The sequence below is a fragment of the Piliocolobus tephrosceles genome, chromosome 4, assembly GCF_002776525.5.
Source record: "Piliocolobus tephrosceles isolate RC106 chromosome 4, ASM277652v3, whole genome shotgun sequence".
Lineage (NCBI taxonomy): Eukaryota > Metazoa > Chordata > Mammalia > Primates > Cercopithecidae > Piliocolobus > Piliocolobus tephrosceles.
Window position 1 is genome coordinate 153,696,302 of NC_045437.1, and position 22,316 is coordinate 153,718,617.

General features: G+C 37.7%; 1 protein-coding gene across 3 annotated transcripts in view; it reads right to left on the reverse strand.

The window, feature by feature from the left end:
* The window catches only part of SMAD5 (SMAD family member 5), a 50,330-nt gene that overhangs the window by 25,545 nt on the left and 2,469 nt on the right, over positions 1–22,316 (reverse strand). For 2 of the 3 annotated variants that reach the window (XM_023195698.1, XM_023195704.1), the window contains exon 2: positions 3,535–4,106. In XM_023195698.1, coding sequence (XP_023051466.1) covers positions 3,535–3,937 — 403 coding nt within the window. In that variant the 5' untranslated portion in view covers positions 3,938–4,106. Of the gene's footprint in view, positions 1–3,534; positions 4,107–4,947; positions 5,032–10,222; positions 10,298–22,316 lie in introns of all 3 variants that reach the window. The other variant, XM_023195710.1, reaches the window with a different exon arrangement.

Genomic DNA, 22,316 nt, shown 5'->3' on the forward strand with positions numbered 1-22,316 from the left:
ACGCAAACTCATCCTTTTTTATGGCTGCATAGTATTCCATGGTGTATACGTGCCACATTTTCTTAATGCTATTGCCAACTGCACATGTGAGGGATCTAGGTTGTGCGTTCCTTATGAGAATCTCAAGCCTGATGATCTGTCACTGTCTCCCATCACCCCTGGATGAGACAACCTAGCTTCAGGTAAACAAGCTCAGGGCTCCCGTTAATTTGACATTATGGTGAACTGTATAATTATTTCATTACATATTACAATGTAATAATAATAGAAATAAAGTGCACAATAAATATAATGTGCTTGAATCATCCCAAAACCATCCCCCAACCTGTTCAATGAAAAGACTGTCTTCCAAGAAACTGGACCCTGGCGCCAAAAAGCTTAGGGAGCACTGTATTCAACTAAACACCTAGGGCCACCTAGGTTGGCCCTCTATTTTTCTTATGTTCATTATCTCTTTCCAACTATCCTCCATCTTTTTATCTTTTTGCAAAACTTACTCTACTACATTATAACTGTGTGAGTGTGCCTAAGTTACTTCCAAGTCTTCATTTCCTTATCTATAAACCTGTAAGTAAACTGAAAGGGGTGTAAAATGTCAGTACCCTTTTCTAACCCCATGAAGGAATCACTATTCCATCAGTGCTCAATAAATATTAATTGCTATCACTGTTACTACTACCACTACCACCACCTTCTACTACTTTATTAATAATGGTAATATGAAGTGATCCATTCTGCGTCATAGCTGCTTAATCATGGGGGGGTCAGCAAGCTAATCCAGCTGGGTAATCTGTCCCTTCCCCCAAGATGTTTGGACTCAGAGCAAAACATGAGGTCTCTATAGTCTCTTTCCAATAGACATGAAATTTTCAGTTATTTAAAAGCATCAGAGCTATGCCCCAGTCTTTTCTATAGAATGCATCATAGCTGAGAAAAATGTATACAAAAAATAAGACACTTCCATTGGCTGGTTGATTATTAGTCACACTTTGGCTATAGGGGAATACATAAAATTCCTAGACTTACTCCTAGCAAACAGCAAGCTTGGGAGTTTCTCAGCCTATACTTCTCTATTAAATCCTCATATCTTCCTTTCTTCATCAATTCCTTCAGGTATCAGCTCTCCTTGGACTCAGTAAGAAAATGAGAATCACATCATACCAACTGTCTAAAGTCACTCTAAAGCTCTTAAGTTGAACTTTCCCAGATAGCATAATCACTGCTATCTGCGATCCTTTCTACTAGTCTCCACATCCAATGTTATTTTCAGTCTTTTTACCACACTGGGTTTATATTACCTCCATGTGAAACCCAGATAGACTCTAAGGTGACCACCATGATTCCCACCTCCAGGTATTCAAACCATTGGGTAATTCTCCCTGCTTGAGTATGAGTATGACCTATCACTTCCTTCTAACCAACTGAATACAGCAACGGTGACAGGGTGTGTATGATTACATTCCATAAGAATATAATGCCCTTCTTGCCAGAAGACCCTTTCTTTCTTACTGGCTTTGAAGAAGCTATCATGAATGTGAACTAGCTATAAAGAAGGCTATGTGAAAGCAACTGAATCTGTCAATAATCACATGGGCTTGGAAGCAGATCCTTCCCTAACTGAGCTTCTGATAAGACCTCGGCCCTAACCAACACCTTGATTACAGTGCCTTGCAAAGGACCCAGCTAAGTGTAAGTGGACTCCTCACCCAAAGAAACTGTGAGGTAATAAACATGCATTGTGCTAAGCCATTAAGTTTGTGGCAATATGTCATGCAGCAATAGATGACTAACACACTCAGCTAGTAGCTCAGCTTATACCATTCATTACAAAAAAATATTTACTGAACATCACCTACCAAGTGCCAGATAACAATATACTATTCTAAGCACTAAGGATAGAGTAATGAATGAAATAGAGGAAGACTCTGCTCATGTCAGTCAATAAACAAAATAAATATCTAATACAGAGTCAATTAGTGATGGGGATATTTGAGCAAGGACTGAATGGAATGAGAAAATGTGCCATGGAAAGATTCTGGGGGAGAATAAGTAAACAGCAAGAGTTAAAGCCTGGAAACAGGAGTATGTCAAGTCCAACGAACACAGAACTCTGAGGATAGGTCATACAGAGTCTTACAGAAATCTCTTAAGTGTGACAGCCTTGAAAGTGTTTTCAGTAGGAACTGACATGATTTAGTATGTTTTTAAAAAATCATTCTGGCTGTCGCGTAGAAAACACAATGGGTTAAGGGGAAGAATAGACACAGAAAGACCAATTAGGACACTACTTAAGGTAAGTGATGATGATGATGTACTGCACTAAAGTAGTGGCGTCAGAAATGATGAGAGGTGACACTATCAAGATATATTTTGAAGGTGCAGCAAACAGCATTTGCTCATATTTTAAATACAGGACTTAAGTAAGAAAAATAAAAGATGAACTTGTGGTTTACGGCATTAGCAATTACATGAATGCTGTTGCCATTCACTTCAACAGGGAAAACCAGAGGAAAAAACTGAAGTTTTGCTTAGATATATTACATTTGGTATGTTTAATAAATATTCAAGTGGAAGTGTCAAGTAGGCTACTGGATACAACAGTCTAAAACTCAAGGGAGAAGTTGACTTGACTTCAAAATGTGAGCATCAGCTTATAGACAATCTTAAGACATGTGACAGCATGAAAGCACATAAAGAAAGAATACAAATGGAGAAAGGGTCCATGGACTGACTCCTGTGGAAACAGCAGAATACGCCAGCAAAGAGGGACAAGAACAGTCAGTGAGGTAGGAAGACCAGGGTAGCATACTGTCTTAGGGGCCAAACATAGAAAAAGTTTTGAGTAGGATGGAAGGAGATCAACTGTATCAAATGCAGTTGAACGGACAGTAAGGTAAGATTGAAAAATTACCCCTTGACCTATAAAAAGGCAGTCACTAGTGATCTTGACAAGTTAAATGGTAGGAAAGAGACTAACTAGAGAGGTCACAAGAAAAAAATGAAACATAAAGATAATATAAATGGAGAATCCTCTAAAAGGACCAGTGGAAATAGTGCAGTGATTGGGGTTGGGTTATGTGAATAAGGTGAAAAGCAGAATTTTTTTTAAGTTTTATTTTAGGATGGGTAGTATCATGGCATGCCTGTATGCTATCAGAAATACTGTGGTAGAAACGGAAAATAATGCTGGAGAGAAGGATGATAACTGTAGAAACAAAGTTCTTTATTCGACAAAAAGGCATGGGACATAGTACACACTTGGAGCTTAGGCTTTAAATAAAACTGAGACAGGTCATCCACAGGAAAAGGCAGAGTAGATATATGGGTGCTTACAGTGAATAATGAATTGCATCACCTGCATATAAACAGCTAAACTCAAAATCCAATAGTCTTTCCAAGATTAGAATATTTAAGATGGAAACACAAAGCTAATATGACATTTTCATTACTAAATCTAGATACATGCATATCAGGAAGAGAGGTTTTTTGTTTTTGTTTTTGTTTTTCTAAATTCTTCTTAGGAGTAAGACCTACCTGGACTCTCCACTCTCTTATAGTGGTATGGGTTGATACAAACTTCTTTTTGCTTAGATCCAAAAGGAAATTCACAAATATCCAATGGCTTTAGCTCATGATGACTCTGCAAATCCGGCCAGCGCCAAACACGACAATATATAACATGGGGTAAGCCTTTTCTGTGAGAAACCTGCAGGCGTCCATCTAAAGATCTGGGAATAGTGACACATTTACTCGGCTGTCCTGGACTGCTCAAGGCTTTCTCCAGTTCCTCCATGGCACCCTTTTTCTTTTTTAGCTTCTTCACCAAAGCATCAACTGCCTTTTCTGCCCATTTCTCCTCCTCATCACCTTGTTTCCAGCCCAACAATCGCTTTACTGCTGGACTAGTAAAAGAAAACAAGCTGGCCATTGACGTCATTTGATACAAATCTTCAGAGACCTTCCTGTAACTCAAAGTCACTGGCTACTGAAAGAACAGATCACAGGTGAAACGTCATACACAGGTCCTAAGCGGAAGTTCCAATTAAAAAGGGAGGAGTGACATTTATCTTCACAAATGCCATATGCTTCTTTCATTGGGTCGAGTCCTGAAAGAGAAAGGGGGAAAGGATCCTAGTTTAAAGCAATTCAATTTATATACATTTAAATTAATATAATTGAAAGGTATATTATTATTAAATAAGAACAGAAAAGCATTACAAAGTAAACAAAAAATTGATAAATTTTCTCCAAAAGTTCTGTGACCACTCAATTCCTTCTCCATAATATGAACAAGTAAGACACTGGCAATGTCAAATGATAACCAAAAGCAAAACCAGGTTGCTCTACCTCCTATGTATTATCCAAAAATAGCTTCTGGACTCCCTTTGATTAGGCCACTAAACCCTAAAACACTCTTCTAAAATTTGATTCGGAAGTACTTTTATTCACTGAAATCCATGTTACATGCTACGTCAGTTTTGCACATGATTATGTACTGATCTGAATAGAAGTCTTAAAAGAAATCCAGCTCTTCTCTAACGTCATTATTCTCTTTAAAAAATGTTTCCCAGACTGAGAAGGTTTGGACAAAAACCATGATACTACTGAAGTCACATAATTAGATGCAGATTGTATTCATGGTTGTATAAGATGTACCAAACCCTGAAATAAATCATTAGAACTGCTAGTAAAATGGCAAGTATCTATTTTTAAAACTAAGTATGTTGAATAAATTTAAAGAGAATAAATTCACTTTAAAAGGGTCAGTTTCTAATTTTATAATTCCTATTGGCTTATTTTAAGTGATATTTTAAGCATATTGGTTAATGAGCCTGCTCCAGGTAAACCACTGTTCTGCACCATTAAGAAGTTCCTGATGATGACAGGAGGAAGTGACAGGCACTCCACTGGTAAGAGCTGGTAAAAACCAGGCTCAGTGGTGCACACCTATAATCCCAGTTACTCGGGAGAATCACTTGAGCCCAGGAATTCTATCACATCCAGTCTGAGCAATATAGTGAGATCCTATCTCTAAATAAAGAATAAAAAGAATGTGTAAGATCTCCTGCAGATCACTACACAGCCAACCACAGACAATAAATACCTATTGAAGTAACAAGAATAATGTTTGGAAAAACAGTGTAACAAAAGATGCTTCCTTTCTTGTGCCTAAAATTGCCAAATGCTATAGATCTGTCTTTGAAAAATTCTAGCAACATTATTATTCTGGACTGGGTTGTGTCTTCCCAGCAAAGTATATATGTGCTCAGTTAAAGCCCAGACAGTAACATAAAGTAAATAAAGATAATGTAAACACACAGAGTAAATTAAAACTGACATACACTCAACAAATAATTATTGATTCTTTGTTACGTCTCATGTATTGTGAATAGCCATGATGGGGCTTTTTAAAAAAAGTTACGCCAAATAGGGTTTAATCTCAACAGTCAATAAATTGATTCATTCAAAATATACTTACTGAGAGCCTACTAAAGTACCAGACACAGTTCTGGATGCTGACCAACTACTGGCAGCTATCCAGTCTGCTATGCTGGAACCATGGTGGGGAAGGGTACAGGGAAGTAAAGATATCCTCCTTATGTATGGATATGCCTTGTGCCTTGTCTTGCCCAGCCCTATATAGGATGATTTTTGCTAGGCAAACAAAACTGGCCACATTAAACTAGAGAAATAATAACAAAGAGAATGAAAGCATAATTGTCACTGACAGGTCACAGAGTATACAGTGTTATGTACTAAACGACCTATAAGAAGAGCTGACCTCAGTTGCCTCTACATCAAGGATGTATGGTAAAATCCATGTGGGTCAGGAAGTAAAACCATGGTTTGGTTGTCTGAGATGAGATGGGAAATGTCAAAGGCAAAGGCATACAAACAAACAAACAAACAAACAAAAAAAAATATATATATATATATGTATATATAGGCAGACACGAACAGAGCATTTCCTAGGCTAGATAAGAGACAGGCCTGGCTGACTGATACCTTATTCATGAACACTAGAATACAATGGGGAGCTAGATAGGGTGGTGTACATATGTGTGACAGAGTATGTGTATGAGCAACAGAGAAACAGTTAAGGAAGAGGGAGGAAAAAAAGAAAGGAGCTTCAAGACCAGAATTCAGAATACAATATCATACATGATCAGGCCCTTGGCTTCTCCTTACTCATTTCTTAACCATTATCCTACCTAATTGCATTTAACCACACTTGACTTCTTTCCATTTCTCAAGTATTCTAAGGTTATTTCTACCTGAGGTCTTCGCATCTGATGTTCCCTCCCCTGAAATTCTCTTCTCCTGTAACTTAACGCAGTATACTCACTCAAATTAATTCAGTTGTTCAAAGGTCACCTCCTGAAAGAGGAATTCCCTGACCACTTGATTGAAAATAGCATGGCAGCCCATTCTCACAACATTCGCTACCCCGACCCTGTTCGTTTTTTATAGCATTTACCCTAATCTGATATTACATTATCAATTTTGTTTATTTACTTTTTGTTTTCCCCAATGAAATATTAGTATGCAGGTAGTCTCATCTGCCCTCAAAACCACTGGATGCCCTGGACCTAGAATAGTGTCCGTTTATCAAATAAATGAGTAAAAAAAGCAACTTGTAAAAATATATATATACCTTTCTAAGGATGTCTATATCAAACTTAAAACAAAAAAAAATTGTATTTATTGGTATCTATGATATGAAAGAATAAAAATATGCCTGGAAATGAAACACACCAGACTCAGCCTCCCAAGTTGATGGCATTAAAGGCTTGAGCCACTGTGCCCACCAGATTCTGTTCTTTACTAGTATCACTTTTTCAAAGCCTATTAACTTTTCTGTAAAATAGAGATGATGGTTCCTAAGTCACAGAAATGTTGAAGTAATAAATAATGTCTATCTAACACAAGCTTTACAAACTCAACCGTACTATTCAAACATGAATTATAATCATTAGTATTCAGAAAGAAGAAGAACAAAGACTTAAGAGACTGGCTAGATCTAATCCTAATCCAACCTTGCCCACTACTCTTCCACTATACACACCTTTTGATCCAATCCAAATCCCTGCCCCTCTGCCCATCTGTGTCTTCCAAGAGAAATCTTAGTCATTCTTAATGATGGGCTCCAATCTATCCCCCTTTTGTGAAGACTTCCTTTACCACCCCTTGCTGAAGAGGCTACAGTCATTGAATATTTATAATAAAAACTAATTAATAAGACACAAATAATATCCTAACTTCCCAAATACAGTACAAAATCCTCCTAAGAAGTAGTCTTCAGCACCTGGACCATTCCATGTGCCATAACACACACTATGATACTTAATGAATGGTCACTGATTTTTCTATTAACTGTACCTTGAAATTAGAGATAACTTCAAATTTTAAACCCACGTTGACTAAGATAATGATAAAATGAGAATTCTACCCACAGAATTAAAAACACTCATAAGGCAGCTTTGTCAGTAGAGATGGTGGTAAACTCCACTGGGAAAAGGTCATGACTGGAGATACAAGTTTAGTCAGGTAAAGATGAGAAACAGATTTAAGGTTTTGCACAAAGAGCTGAAACAAATATATATATATATATATGTTTTCAACAGTGAAAAGAACAGTAAGTAAACACTTAAATATTAGGAAGCATTCACTGTTAGGAAAGAGTTTCCTAATGAGTTACTGATAATGCATTATTAAAAAGATAGAACTAGATACAATGGTACTGCAAAAGATTAAACATATGGGAGAGTTTAAAGAGAATGTAAACAAAGAAAAGGCCAGTGAGTTTGGTGAATGGGAATGCCACTAAATTTCAAGAGATTAGTTTCAAAAAGAACAACAGGTGTCAGTTTTAAAAAGCTAGAACTCTTACTAGTAAAACTAGCACAGGGAGAGGAGCAAATCTCACACTCAACTCTTTAAATATGGAATGACTAAAAAATTTAGCACTTTTGATGAAATTATTTCTAAAAATGTTTTCTATACTTCCCAAACTGGTAAAGTGGTATGTGCAAGCTACCCAAGTACTCATTATCTACGTCTCAACTTACAAAGTCACAAAAGGAAAAAAAACTCATCATAAAAATTAACTAGTGAAGAGTCAAAAGATCTGAAAAGATCCTTCACAAAAGAGGACATTAAAATAGCCACTGGATGGGAAAATGGGCTCAATATCATTAGTTATCACATGAATGCAAAAAGAAAACAAAAACTACCACAGTAAAATCTCACTTGGTACCTACCAGAATGGCTACACTTAAAAAAAAAAAAAAAAAAAAAAAAAAAGATTAACTGTTCATGATAATACAGAACTGGAACTCTCATATGTTGACAGTAGGAATACACATTAGTCCAGTCACTTTAGAAAACTGTTTGACAGTATCCACTAATGCTAAACATAGATCCCTATGACCCAGCAATTCCATTCCTAGGTATATATCCAACAGAAATGAGTGTTGTGTCTACCAAAAGACAAGTACCTGTTCCTAACAACTTTATTTATAATAGCCCCAAACTGGAACCCAAATATTCATCAGCAGTAGAGCAGGTAAATACTGGTAATAAATTCATAAAATGGAATACTTCACAGCTACAGAAAGAACTAGTATATGTAAAATATGGAGAATTCTCATATATTCTGAGGGAAAGATTACACAACATTTAAAAACAGGCAAAACTACCCTATGCCATCAAGGCCAGAAGAGTACTAAAAGGGTCATGAGACAGCCTTCTAGGGAGCTAGAAATTTTCCTTATTTTGATCTGGGTGATGATGACAGGCATATGTAGAAGATGACTTCTACAGATGACTTCTGCATATGTAGAAGATGAACTACATATGCAGAAGTTCATTAAGTTATACACTTAAAATTTGTGTGCTTTACTATATGATTATTTCAATTTTTAAAAATATTTTAGGCCGGGCGCGGTGGCTCAAGCCTGTAATCCCAGCACTTTGGGAGGCCGAGTCGGGCGGATCACGAGGTCAGGAGATTGAGACCATTCTGGATAACACAGTGAAACCCCGTCTCTACTAAAAAAATACAAAAAACCAGCCGGCGAGGTGGCGGGCGCCTGTAGTCCCAGCTACTCGGGAGGCTGACGCAGGAGAATGGCATGAACCCGGGAGGCGGAGCTTGCAGTGAGCTGAGATCCGGCCACTGCACTCCAGCCTGGGCGACACAGCGAGACTCCGCCTCAAAATAAAGAAATAAATAAATAAAAATAAAAATATTTTTAAAACATACTTGTGACTGATCACTTATAAAATCAGTCCCTATTCACAAGTGTCTCCCTCACCATAATGGCTCATGAACCATGAGTGAGACTACAGATTTTGCAAAAATTCCAAGATTTCCAAAGTTTATAAAAATGATGGCAAACAATGTAGGATCTAGGATTTAATTTTACTCCACTTACAAGTTAGTCTGTTACTGTCTTCTGGATGTTGCCAAAGGACATGAGGATCCTGGGTTAGAGACTCAGTTACTCAGGGGACAGCAAGCAGCATAAGCATCAACATATTTGAGGTTTCGTTTGTCCCCAAGACCCATGGGGATAAAGTGATGTCTTGTATAGTTTTGCCTGTTTGTAAATGTCGTACAGAAGGAATAACATGTAATCTTTCCTTCAGTATTATAAGATTCTCCATGTTTTCTATGTATTAGTTTGTGCTTTTTTGTAGTCTTGATGCATGGATGAGGAACACTGAGCTTGGAGATCTACCACTTTTATAGTAATCAGTAAGCAAGACATTCTTTGTTGGGGGGGTGGGTAAGAAAAGTTTGACTACCAAAGAATTAACAGAGGTCCTTGGAAAAATGTATATACATTTTTATATTTCTGCAAAAAAAAACAACTTAAAGCTAATGCCACTAATGTCAAATTAAAGACTGTCATATCATGATACTTAATTATTTTGTGGGAAAAATTGTGTATCCATTCACACTTGATCCATTATTTGTTCATTATAATAATTTATGCATGTTTACAGTTACTATAAGCTAATGTTTTCCTAGAATTTTAGTTTCATTTTTCAAGATAAAATCAGACCTTTTACTCACCACTTAGTATAAAATGGTGGTCTACAATTTTCAGTGGTTTCATTTTAAATGGAATTCTCCATAGAAGGCATAAAACATGGGCTGCATTGTTACTGACTAAAGAAACAGAGGGGCATGAATGATCTTAAAAGGCTACTTAACAGAGGCAGATGTCTGGACATTTTACTTTCTTAGAATATAGCAACAGGTACTTCAGTAATTTCAACAGCTTCCTTTCTAAAACAAAATCAATTGCTTAAGCAAAGGAATCATAATATTCCTTTGATAATGGTAATAATAATAATAAACCACTAACATTTATTGAGCACTCACTATGCTAAGTACTGTTAAGGACTTTACATTTAGAAACCAAAAATCATTAAATTTCAAAACAGCCATATAAAATAAATTCCATTATTCTCATTTTACAGATGAGAAAACAGGCAAACGGAAATTAAATGCAACTTGCTTAATTATACAGATAGCAAGAAACAGAGCTGAGAATTGAACCCTGGCAGTCCAGCTGCAAAATCTATATTCCTAACCACTGTACACACTGCCTCCTAAAAAGAAAGCCGCCTGCCAAGGAATTTTCTTCCCTTAAAGGTCTCTAATTGTTCTCCATATTCCTTTGACTTCTCCAAAACATTCAAATTGTTAAATATTATCATAAGATTGTACAGTTTAAGAGATCAAGAATAATCCAGCTTAATTTGCGCATTTTCAAACTTATTTTTATACCACTTAATATATGTCATCAACCTATCAACTTTAACCCAACCTTTTCAGGTTTGTGCTAGGTCAATCAGCAGGAATGAAAGGTTTATCTATATGCTTACTACCACTGCATAAAAATATATTTTTTTTATGGTGGTCTTACTCCAAAGCCTTTCTAATTATCATTAGGACATTTTTAGCACACTTATCACTAGAACACAATGATCTCAGAAATGATGAGACAATGTACCACTTTTTAAAAAATGTTTTTCCTTAAAAAATATTTTTCCTAAGTATACTCACCTATAATCATACCACTAACATATGGTATGCTTATATTTGTTTCCTCTGCATATATATAGTCTTGCCCACAACTGCCCATAACAGGATATACCATGATACTACTTGGTATTCTGCATTTTCCATTTAACACCACAAGCATTTGCTCTTCCCTCACCCCAATATATAGATTTTTTTAAATGCCTTTAATGGTGCAATCATATTTCACTCATCTATTTTCTTAATATTTAACACCTAGGTTTCTGAAGGAACTAAACCACCTATAGTAAAAGTAAAATTGCTAAACTGAGATTAAAACTTCTTTATAGTACCCATATAATGGATGCATTTTGTCCTATAGTCTTTTCTGCAGACTATACCATATTCAAAATAACACCTTGGTCCACAATTTGAAATAAAACAATCAGAGAGCTTGGGTTACAGCAATAGATTTACTTTAGTATCCTCACATAAGTACTCAGTTATGAAAAAATTTCTCATTATGTATACAAAAAATAAAATACGTTCTGATTTGCATATATTAGCACATGCTACACGAGCCACAAGTGAAGCTGCAATACCTCCGAAAATTTTATGAGTCTCTTTCCTGAAAAGTTGATTTAATTTTTCATGCCCTCTTTGCCTTTCACAAAATAAAACAAATTTAGAAACACTGAGAACACCCATCTTCAATTTAAATCAGCTATGTGTCTAACACCCCATTTCTACATCATCTCTACACTTACTCCAGTAATAGAGAAAAATCCCAAAAGACTGTATTTAGCAACTACAGTCTTTACACATTACAGATTACTGGACAGCTAAATTTTGGTCCTCTATACTCCTTTTCTAAATGCTTTCAGAGTCTACTGAGGCACAAATATACATAATAACCAGTGCTAAACTTAAGCTCCCTCTTATTATAGCCTTATATATACAACACATATTTACTGAGTGCCTATAAAAGGCAAGGCACTAAGCTAGATAATAAACAGTTGAAATATAAATCAGATCCAGACTAACTCTAAATAGTTACAAATTAACAGAACAACTGAAATGTGCCCATATCTATCTACGATACACAGTGCAGAATGGAGTTGACCTAAAGATGTAAAGGCTGCTAAAAGGAAGTCAGGATATGACCTTCTGGGGAGAAGGATGAAGGGAGACAATATTATCTTAAGCATAAAAACTATGTCTTTCACAAAGTAATATTTTATTTACCAGGATAAGGAGCTATAGCACCTGATTTGAAGCCTAATAAACTTGGGTTCAAATTCTAGATCTAGCACTTACACCCAAAATCTCCATTTCTTCCTATTTTGTATCATGAATACCATAGCCCTAAAAGGTTCCGAGAATTAAGTGAGAAACACTTAACTCAGTACATTGTGCATACTCAATAAAGGGCAACTGTAGTTATTACTGTTGTAATAATCATGAACATTGTCACTATCAGGCTGAGGACTTTAAATAAATGGTTGGACTCCTTTATTTCAACAAACATACAGTCATGTACTTTAAGAGTCTGCATTATTTTATGAACCCTGAAGGAAGAAAAAGCTGCAAATTGAACAGCTTAATGCTTTCTTTTTTTGGGGGGGGGGGGGGGGGGGGGGTGGTGTCTTGCTCTGTCGCCCAGGCTGGAGCGCTGTGGCGAGATCTCGGCTCACTGCAAGCTCCGCCTCCCGGGTTCATGCCATTCTCCTGCCTCAGCCTCCCGAGTATAGCTGGGACTACAGGCCCCTGCCACTACGACCGGCTAATTTTTTGTATTTTTAGTAGAGATGGGGTTTCACCGTGTTAGCCAGGATGGTCTGGATCTCCTGACCTCGTGATCCGCCCACCTCGGCTTCCCAAAGTGCCCGGATTACAAGCGTGAGCCACCGCGCCCGGCCAATGCTTTCTTATCACTTGAAATTTTTCTTCACAGTATCATCCTTCTGCCATCAACAATGTAAGTATGAAGAATGTTCTGACATTGCTCCAGGACCATCTTTCAAGCCACTGACAACCATCCTGCAAATTTTGATACTGGTGCCTGTTTGGTGTTCCTAGAGCATGTAAATGAAGACGTGAAAACAACAACTAAGAAAATATTTTAAGTGGCAATTACTCAACACGAGAAGTTAAAACAATGTCCACACTGAGACTGAAATGACAGCAAGAGAAACAGCAAGTCAGAGCTATGCCTGTACAATGACAACTAGATCAAAACTGCCACCTGGCCAAAAGCAATACTCACACGCCATTAACTGTACGACAGTTACCGTTACGTTATGAGGTGAAAAACAAAAGTACATCTTAGAAGAAATACGGTGGCTTTTTCTTTTTTCCTCTCTCAAAGTCCTTTCTGATGTTCCCCATCACTTGCCACCAGTATCTGTCATTCAACCCCCTTCCTTTGTTCTCATTCTTTTAACTCTTTTTTTTTCTTTTCTCTTTCTGTATTTCTCATAGCTTCTCCTATATTCCTCAGTGTTGCTTTTGGAGAAACTTGACAAATTACCTAAAGAAAATAAACTTTCCTTCTGTCTCAAAAAGAACCTAATTAGCATAGAATACATGACTTGTATCCTTGGCACTTTCAGGTGCTCCAGGGCTTTCTTACTTCTGAGTTCTCTAGTAAGTCAAGGGAAGATGCATTTGACAGTCCACATAGGTGAAATAATGCCCTAGACAATCTGGCTTTTGAGCAGATTCTATTTGCACCTCTGTAATCCTCATCTTGAGTCACCTAACATACCTATCCTAAAGTACACCAGTGGGAATAATATATATTAATATATACCAATATAGTAAGATATATTAATATATATCTAAAGATATAGAGGTAATATATTTAGTTACTAAGAAAACCAAAAAGTCAATAGGCCTCAAAGAACTTAAATCATCAAGCTATTTTCTTTTGCAATAAACCTCCATAGAAACCTATTAGTAAACCAGTTGTTTATAAATGTTAGTCTTATTTCAATAACATAATCAGGGACAGAAGACAAATTCTGCTTTCTCTTTTTTGCTCTTACTAGGGCCGTATTAAACCAAGCTTTCAGAACGTTAAGTGTCAAACAGCCTTTTCTTTAAAAGCCAAGCCTTGTTACAATAATTCAGAATGGGCTAACCATGAGCATCATAAAAGAAAAACACAAACTAAACTGAACAGTGTCCATGAAACCTTTCAGGGAAATTTCTACTTCTAGCTTGAAAACCAGAGAATCCCCCAAAATCTAAATCTAAAATCCCATTAGGAAACCCACAGGACAATTTGTGTTAGGTGAGACAGTCAATTTTCATAAAAACTGCCGTATGAATGAATGGAATTAAATCTGAGTGATCAAACACTTTCAGACTCAGATAATGAACCCATTATCTGCTATTATCTTGGCCTTTCATAGTATACCTCTGGTTTATGAGGTATTTAGAGTACATACATGGAACAGAAAGAACAGTATAACTGGAAAGTGGAAGAAGAGAAAAGCTCAAGGAAAAAAGGAATAAATACGTAGATTTTGAGGATCATATGAATTGGAGAGATGAACTCTAAATGATACTAGACAGAGGAGATAATTGATTTACTCAAAATTTATTGGATGCCCACTAGTGTATGTCAGGAATACTCCATGCTAGGAACTCAGGCTTAAAAGACACTACCCGTAATCTCTGTAAGATCTTAGAGAGTAATAGAAAAAAGAACAGGTGCTATAAAGAATTTCATATGCCATTTAACCTATCACTTAGTTTTATCCTAGATTTATTTACATATGATAGCCAACAGAAATAGAGCATTAAAATTGAGTTTAAAAAAATGTACACCAAGCACAGAGAGCCAATAATTGAACAGACAGGAATGTATGCTACTTCTTATACTAGAAACTGGAGGGACTTAACAGCTATGAACCCATTATCTGCTATTATCTTGGCCTTTCATAGTATACCTTTGGTTTATGAAGACTTGACTTGATAATACCCTTTTATGGATGTATTTTGTCATTTCTTAGAGAAATGACCTCAAAGCTAGAAAGAAAACCAAGGTAATAATATTTAGAAATTCCTGTGTATGTGAGGTTCCCTGATTCTTCTGAAAAACTGCAACCGCTGATTGAACAACACAGAATGTCACTAGTAAATCAAAAGAGATGCAGTGGTACCTCAGCCATAAATGAAAACCTTATAAAATTATGGTATCTCATGAATTATAAATGAACCTATCACATTACAAAACACACACACACCTCACCCTTCTTTCAGCTCAAGCATCCCTTCTTCGGGGAAGTCTTCCCAAACCGTCCTGGCAAGAAGTCCCCCTCTTCTATGCTTACTGCATCACATACTCCTACTTTGTAGCACTTACCACACCTATGTTTTTACATTTACCTTTCCAGTCTGTCCCCACAAGAATGTAAATTCCACAAGAAGAACTGTATCTGATTTCACTCATCATTGTAAGCCTAGTGATACATATGCTCAATAAATATTTGTCTAATGAAAGAAAGGGGATGTGATATTAGCTCTGGTGGTGGGGTTAGGTGTACTTTTCACTTTCTGCTTCATCCAATTCTACATTTTTTAAAGTAAACCTATGTCTTGTAGAGTCAGAGGAAAAACAGGTTTCAAAACTAAAGTGCAGATATACCTCAGCCATATTATGAACCCTTACTAAAGAGAGGATTCACATTATCATGAGTCATTCATGCTTCAAAACAATTCGCTCTAATATACTTGGGGTGATACAAATTTGGAGGTTGAAACTAAGAAAAATCAAATCAGAAACGGTACAAATACTTCCGTAACTATCATAAAGTACACCTACTTCTTTAAGTACATGTGCATTAACTGACTCAGCAGCTATAATAGCCATGATCGTTAAACACTTATTGAGCACCTACTATCTAGCAGACACTGTAGGATATGCGGGGGTTTATCAGGACCGGGCAGGGGTGAAGGAATAAATAAATGAGACCTTTTTCTAAGTCCCATACAAAGGTACTATGTGAGTGAACAGTGGGAATAGCAAAAATGCAAACAGGACAGAATCTCCCTTCACAGAATAACGTAGCACGACAGATATCAAACTATACCCCTATATGTAAGCGTGAACAGTGGGAATAGCAAAAATGCAAACAGGACAGAATCTCCCTTCACAGAATAACGTAGCACGACAGATATCAAACTATACCCCTATACGTAAGCACAATGAGATACATTCAAGTTATTACAGAAACACAGAGAGACAAAGGAAGGGCATGTAATCCAGATATCTAGCACTTTTCACAGTGTGTCCTCTTACTACAAATGAGTTGTTGCTCCTCAAAACAATGAAATAAAACTCCAGAAGCATTATTCCCGCTCCCAATAAATATTAGTAAGAATTCATTCTTCAAAAGCATTTATCTTCCTATACTGGAATGTCTTTTGAACCTCAGATATTACAAATGCCATTTTCTGCTTATACCACTTTTCTTAATCCCTGGCCACTAATATTTAGCTCTATCATTATTTAAGTCTCAGCTTTAGGTCTCATCCCAGATACCTTCCCTGATCACCCTGTAATCCTATATAAAGTAGATTTTCCCTAATCTCTAATCCAATACTATGTTCATTTTATCACAGTATTAACTGATTCACAATAATTTGTTCATTTACTTTATTTCTGTCTCTCACACTAGAATATAATCTTTAAAAAACAGTACCGCATACATTACAATAACTTGTTAAATTCATTCAAGTCATTCATCCAAAAGAGTATTTATTAAGGTAGCATTTTAGGAGCTGGGAATATAGAAGTTAATAAAAGGGATCAAAACACTTGTCCTCGTTTAGCTTACATACCAGCAGGAGGAGGCCAACAAGATATAGTAAACAGTATGTTTGTTAGGTGAAAAGTGCTATAGAGAAAAATTAAAACAGGAGAAGGTGGGCAAGAAGTCCTGGAGGAAAGGTGTAATTTTAAACAGGGTGGCTGGGCTGGGTCTCACCAAGACAGTGCCAAATGAGTTGAAATTTTAAGGATATAAAAGAGTGAGCCAACAGGCATGTATCTGGGGGAAAACCATTACAGGTAAAGGCAACAGGCAATGCAAAGATCCTAAGGCAGGAGCATGTCTGGCATACTTAAGGAGTTAGAAGACCAGTATACCCTGAGAACACAGTGTACAAGGGGGAAAAGGTAAGGAGTGGGGTCAAAGAGGTACCAGAGAGCCAGAATGGCCATGCTGGATATAAAGGCTTTAGCTTTTACAGTAGTCTAACGAAACTGAGGACTCAGTGGAGAGCTCTGAGAACAGACATGATAGTTCTCAACTTACATTATTAAAGAATTATCCTGGGCCGAGGTGGGCAGATTACCTGAGGTCAGGAGTTCAAGACCAGCCTGGCCAACATGGTGAAACTCCATCTCTACGAAAAATACAAAAATTAGCCAGGTGTGGTGGCATATGCCTGTAATCGCAGCTACTTGGAAGGCTGGAAGGAGAATCGCTTGAGCCCAGAGGAGGCAGAGGTTGCAGTGAGCCACTGCACTCTAGTCTGGCCGACAGAGTGAGACTTTGTCTCAAAAAAAAATAAAACAAATAACAGTTATCCTGGGCCAGGTGTGGTGGCTCACGCCTGTAATCCCAGTACTTTGGAAGGCCGAGGCAGGAAGATCACTTGAGCTCAGGGCGTGAGCTCAAGTGGGTTTGAGCCTAGCCTGGGCAACATAGTAAAACTACGTCTCAACAACAAAAAAAAAAAATTAAAATACATTTAAAAATTAGCCAGGTGCCGTGGCACATGCCTGTGATCCCAGCTATTTGGGAGGCTGAGGTGGGAGGATCACTTGAGCCCAGGAGGTCAAGGTAGCAGTGAGCCAAGATCGCGCCACTGCACTGCAGCCTGGGTGACAGTGCAAGACTCTGTCTCAAAATAAATAAACAAATAAATCCTGGCTGGTATGTTGAGAATAAGCAGGAGGAGGGATGGACAGCAATGATAAGAGCAGAGAGACCAGTTCAGAGATGCAGTAATCTAGGGGAGGAGGGAAAGATGACGATGGCTTAGACCAGGGTGACAGCAGTGGGGTGGTGAGCAGCAGACATATGAAAGACAGAAGCTTCCTGATGAAGGAGATCATGGGGTGCGTGAGAACAAAGGAGTTCACAATGATTCCAAGGTATCAGTCTGGACAATTGGAAGAATGGGGTTTGACATCAACTGATTTGGAAAATGCAGATAAGAAAGCTAAAGGAAGATTCAGGGTTAAGTTTTATACACATTAACCATACAATAAAATGTTGGTAAGCTTCACAAGGCTTCTATTTCAAATGAATTCATGTTAAATCAATAACCCAAAGGTCCCGTTCTTACCTCAGGTCATGGAAGTACTACATCCTGACCAACTTTCATAATAAACACCCACACAAACTGACTTCAATACCTTCCCCAAAACACACATACATCCAGACACACATACAGACATAAAGACACACACACACACACACACACACAGAGCTCATATCCAGATCTCTAAAGTAAATTCACAGAAACAACTCCTTCACTTTCTGCTCCAACATCTCTATGACTGCTTCAATCTGAAATAAAAAGGCAAGCAAACCAATTCCCCAAATTTTCCTCAACACTATTGGCCAAAACAAAATCTCCTGAGCACATCATCCCATGAAAATAAATGCCCATATGGGTCGCAACCCATCGTATTCTAATTCAAACCTGTATAAAAGAATCGGATATGGGTTTTTAAATAAACAAATTCCTTAGAACCAGCCCTCAAAATTCAGATTCACTAGGCTTGGCAGAGGGCCTTATCGCCCACATTTTTAACAAGAATCTCGTACCACGCAGCAGGCTTGAGAACCAAGGTGCTCAAGATCCCCTGCAATGGAAGAAAGGACACTTGCATACATACAACCTAAGGGTAACTTTTGGGGGCAGGGGGGATGTGGGGGTAAAGCTTTAAAAATCTCTTACCCTTGTGGTTCTAATTATCAACAGTATTCACCAAGTGTCAGCAAGTAGACAACCACCACCATCGCTGTCAAACCATCCCTAGATCCAGGTATACAACTGTTACAAAATTTGTAAGCCACATTCACAACTGCACGCAGAGAGGAAAAGGAAACCAAAAGCATGTCTGCTCACAGCTCTTCTAGATTCAGAAATCCTATTCTTTACAGGAACATCTACAAGAAAGACAGGATACAATTACATGGGCGCCAAAATTATTTTCACAGAGAAACATTTAAATCACCACTTTCCTCAACTGTGGCTCCCGATTTCCAAAGACATCAGAAGTTCTCATAGCCGATTTCAAAGCCCTTCAGGAGCTGAACTCATGATTCCCAATACTTCTCACTGCACAATCTTCTTGCCTATTCTCTCTGTGCCCACAGAATTCTCTACTTTATTATCTCCCACAGCCAGACTTTGCCCAGTTTTTAATCATTCTTTAAGCTTCACCTGCTCCCCTAAGTCCCCTAATTAAACAGACCCTGATCTAAATGTATCACTCACCCTCACAGAGCCTGCAAGATTTCCTACATTGCTACCAGATGTGTTTGAGTATGCTTGTACAGGCGTGTAGGCACAGGAACAGACACAGAGCTGGTCAATCTTTGTAGTGATTTCCTTTAAATTATAAAACCATCAAATGCAGATACCAAATCATGACTGTAAAATGTGTCTCTGGAGCACAAAGAGCTAACCTGTGTACACGACATATATTACAGTGCATTATGAAGATGTTCTCCAGATAGTTCATGTGCACCCAGAGTTCAAGTTCCCTGCTTAGAAGAAAAGGGAATAAACATGGCACTGGCTACCTTTTCAGCTCTAGTGTCACCATTCACTTAACTTACACTTTCAACTCCAAAGAATAAGAAATGGTCAATGAGTAAAGTAGACAAGTGGGCAGAAGATGTGACTAAGAAGAATAGAAGAAGACTGGCTTTTAAATATTTTTGCAGAACTCCCTCTTCCTGGGAACACACAAACCAGAATAACTAGATCTCAAGTTATACAGCCTACCAGATAGGATCCTAGGCAGATCCTAACACATCATGAAAACAAAACTGAACAAAACAAAACTTGCCTTGAAAACACCAGCCATATTCTGAGATCATAGTTAAATTTGAAAAATGTAAGACTCCTCCCAAGACTCCAGTTGCTATGCTCAGAGAAAAGGTGGGAATGGGACACTAGTTTTTAAATATTATTTTCAGTATAACAAAACAACATATATGGGTATCGAAAGAAAAAAACCCTGCTAAAATCTTAACACGTCAAGTCATTTTCAAACTTCTATAGAGTACCAGCCTATAAATTACATATACGCTATAGGAAGAGATGAGGGGGGATCCCAAAAAATTCAAGAGCAAAACCTATTTACAAAATGTATGTTAATAACTAGCTTCCAAAAGTGAATTACAATTATAGTATTGCACATACAGAACTGACTTAATAAAGAACTCCTGCTGCAAAATATCATCTCAACCAAGTTAGGATACAGTAAAAGGAGAAAGAAAAGTCACTGAAAACACCACTCTACTAGAATTGGGCCCAAAACTTCCCCACCTAGCTGCCCAAGGCAAAAAAAAAAAAAAAGTAAATGAAGAGCCCAGTCAGGCACAGTGGCTCACATCTATAATCCCAGCACTTTGGGAGGCCATGGCAGGCAGATCACTTGAGGTCAGAAGTTCGAGACCAGCCAGGCCAACATGGTGAAACCCCATCTCTACTAAAAATATAAAAAATTAGCTGGGTGTGGTGGTGGGTGCCCATAATCCCAGCTACTCCGGAGGCTGAGGCAGGAGAATCACTTGAACCCAGGAGGCAGGACTGCAGTGAGTCAAGGCCACATTACTGAATCCCAGCCTGGGCTACAGAGAGAGACACTCTCAAATAAATAGCCCAGAACTAGCTGATAATTTATGAAAAACCTAAGAACTCTGTAATTACCCCATCTTTCCAAGTTGGAAAACAACAAAGGCTGTTAGAATATGAAGGTGGCCTATGAGATTAGTCTTAACAATCTAGTTTTTAACAATTCTTCCAAAAGAGTTCTAAATCTTGACCTCCCATTTAGTAAACGTACTTCTCAGATTCAGAGTTCTGGTTAGAGGTAAATAGTGTATGACGACACCAATGAACTGCAAATTCCGATGACTATTATTCTATCAACTTCAGAAGTGGAAAAAACAAAGTATGTTAGGAGTTCAAGACCAGCCTGGCCAACATGGTGAAACCCCGTCTCTACTAAAAATACAAAAATTAGCCGTGAGTGGTGGCAGGCACCTGTAATCCCAGCTACTTGGGAGGCTGAGGCAGGAAAATTGCTCCAACCCAGAAGGCAGAGGTTGTAGTGAGCCAAGATCGTGCCTCTGGACTCCAGACTGGGTGACAGAGCAAGACTCCGTCGGGCAGGGGGAAGACACGGGTCAGCTTCCAGGGGTCCTTCATCATCTGTTTTGATGGGAAAGCACCCTATATTGCACCCCAGCTTCCTTGGGCCCTACCTTCCCAGGTATTCTTTTCTCTAGAATATCCAGACTGGTAGAGATAAGAATCATTCCTCAGACTACTAGTATCCCTTATAAAAGGGAATCTTACTCAATGACTTTGACCTTATGAGTAGACTGGCAAACCACAGCATATAAGCTGCTTGTAACACCTGAAGAAATAAACTATTTGCCTTCTTCTTTGTGCTTAGTGTACACAGAGAGAGACAGACAGATACAAGGAACATAGACCCTCTAGAAATAAAAATAGAGAAGACTGATAAACCAAGAGAATAGACACCTATATCATCAAGTGTACTCAAGTCAGCTCTGAAATTCACCCAGATGTGTGGCTCATTGCCTAGACCAACATATACCTCTGGTAATAATAAACACTGATATGTCATAAACAAAAAGTTTCCTTAACTCTACAAAGTATTAGTAATATTAAAATTTACAAATACAAAGAATATATATGAAATAGATTTTTTTAGATGGTTTTTCAATTTAAGTTACTGTATTAAGAAATGAAAAACTGGTATTTTACTGCCTAGTTTTCAAAACACTAAAATCTTTAATTTGACCAAGTTACAAATCTGTTTTCAGTAGAGGGAGAAAACACACTGCCTCCGTTCAATGCAAAGGACAAAAAAGATCATCATTGCAAATCATAATGTTTGGGTTCATGATGAAAACAGGAAACAGACAGGCTGCCCAGGTATAATTATGGTTGTAGTCTAATGTGCCTTCAGGTTCAGCCAAGAATTAAAACC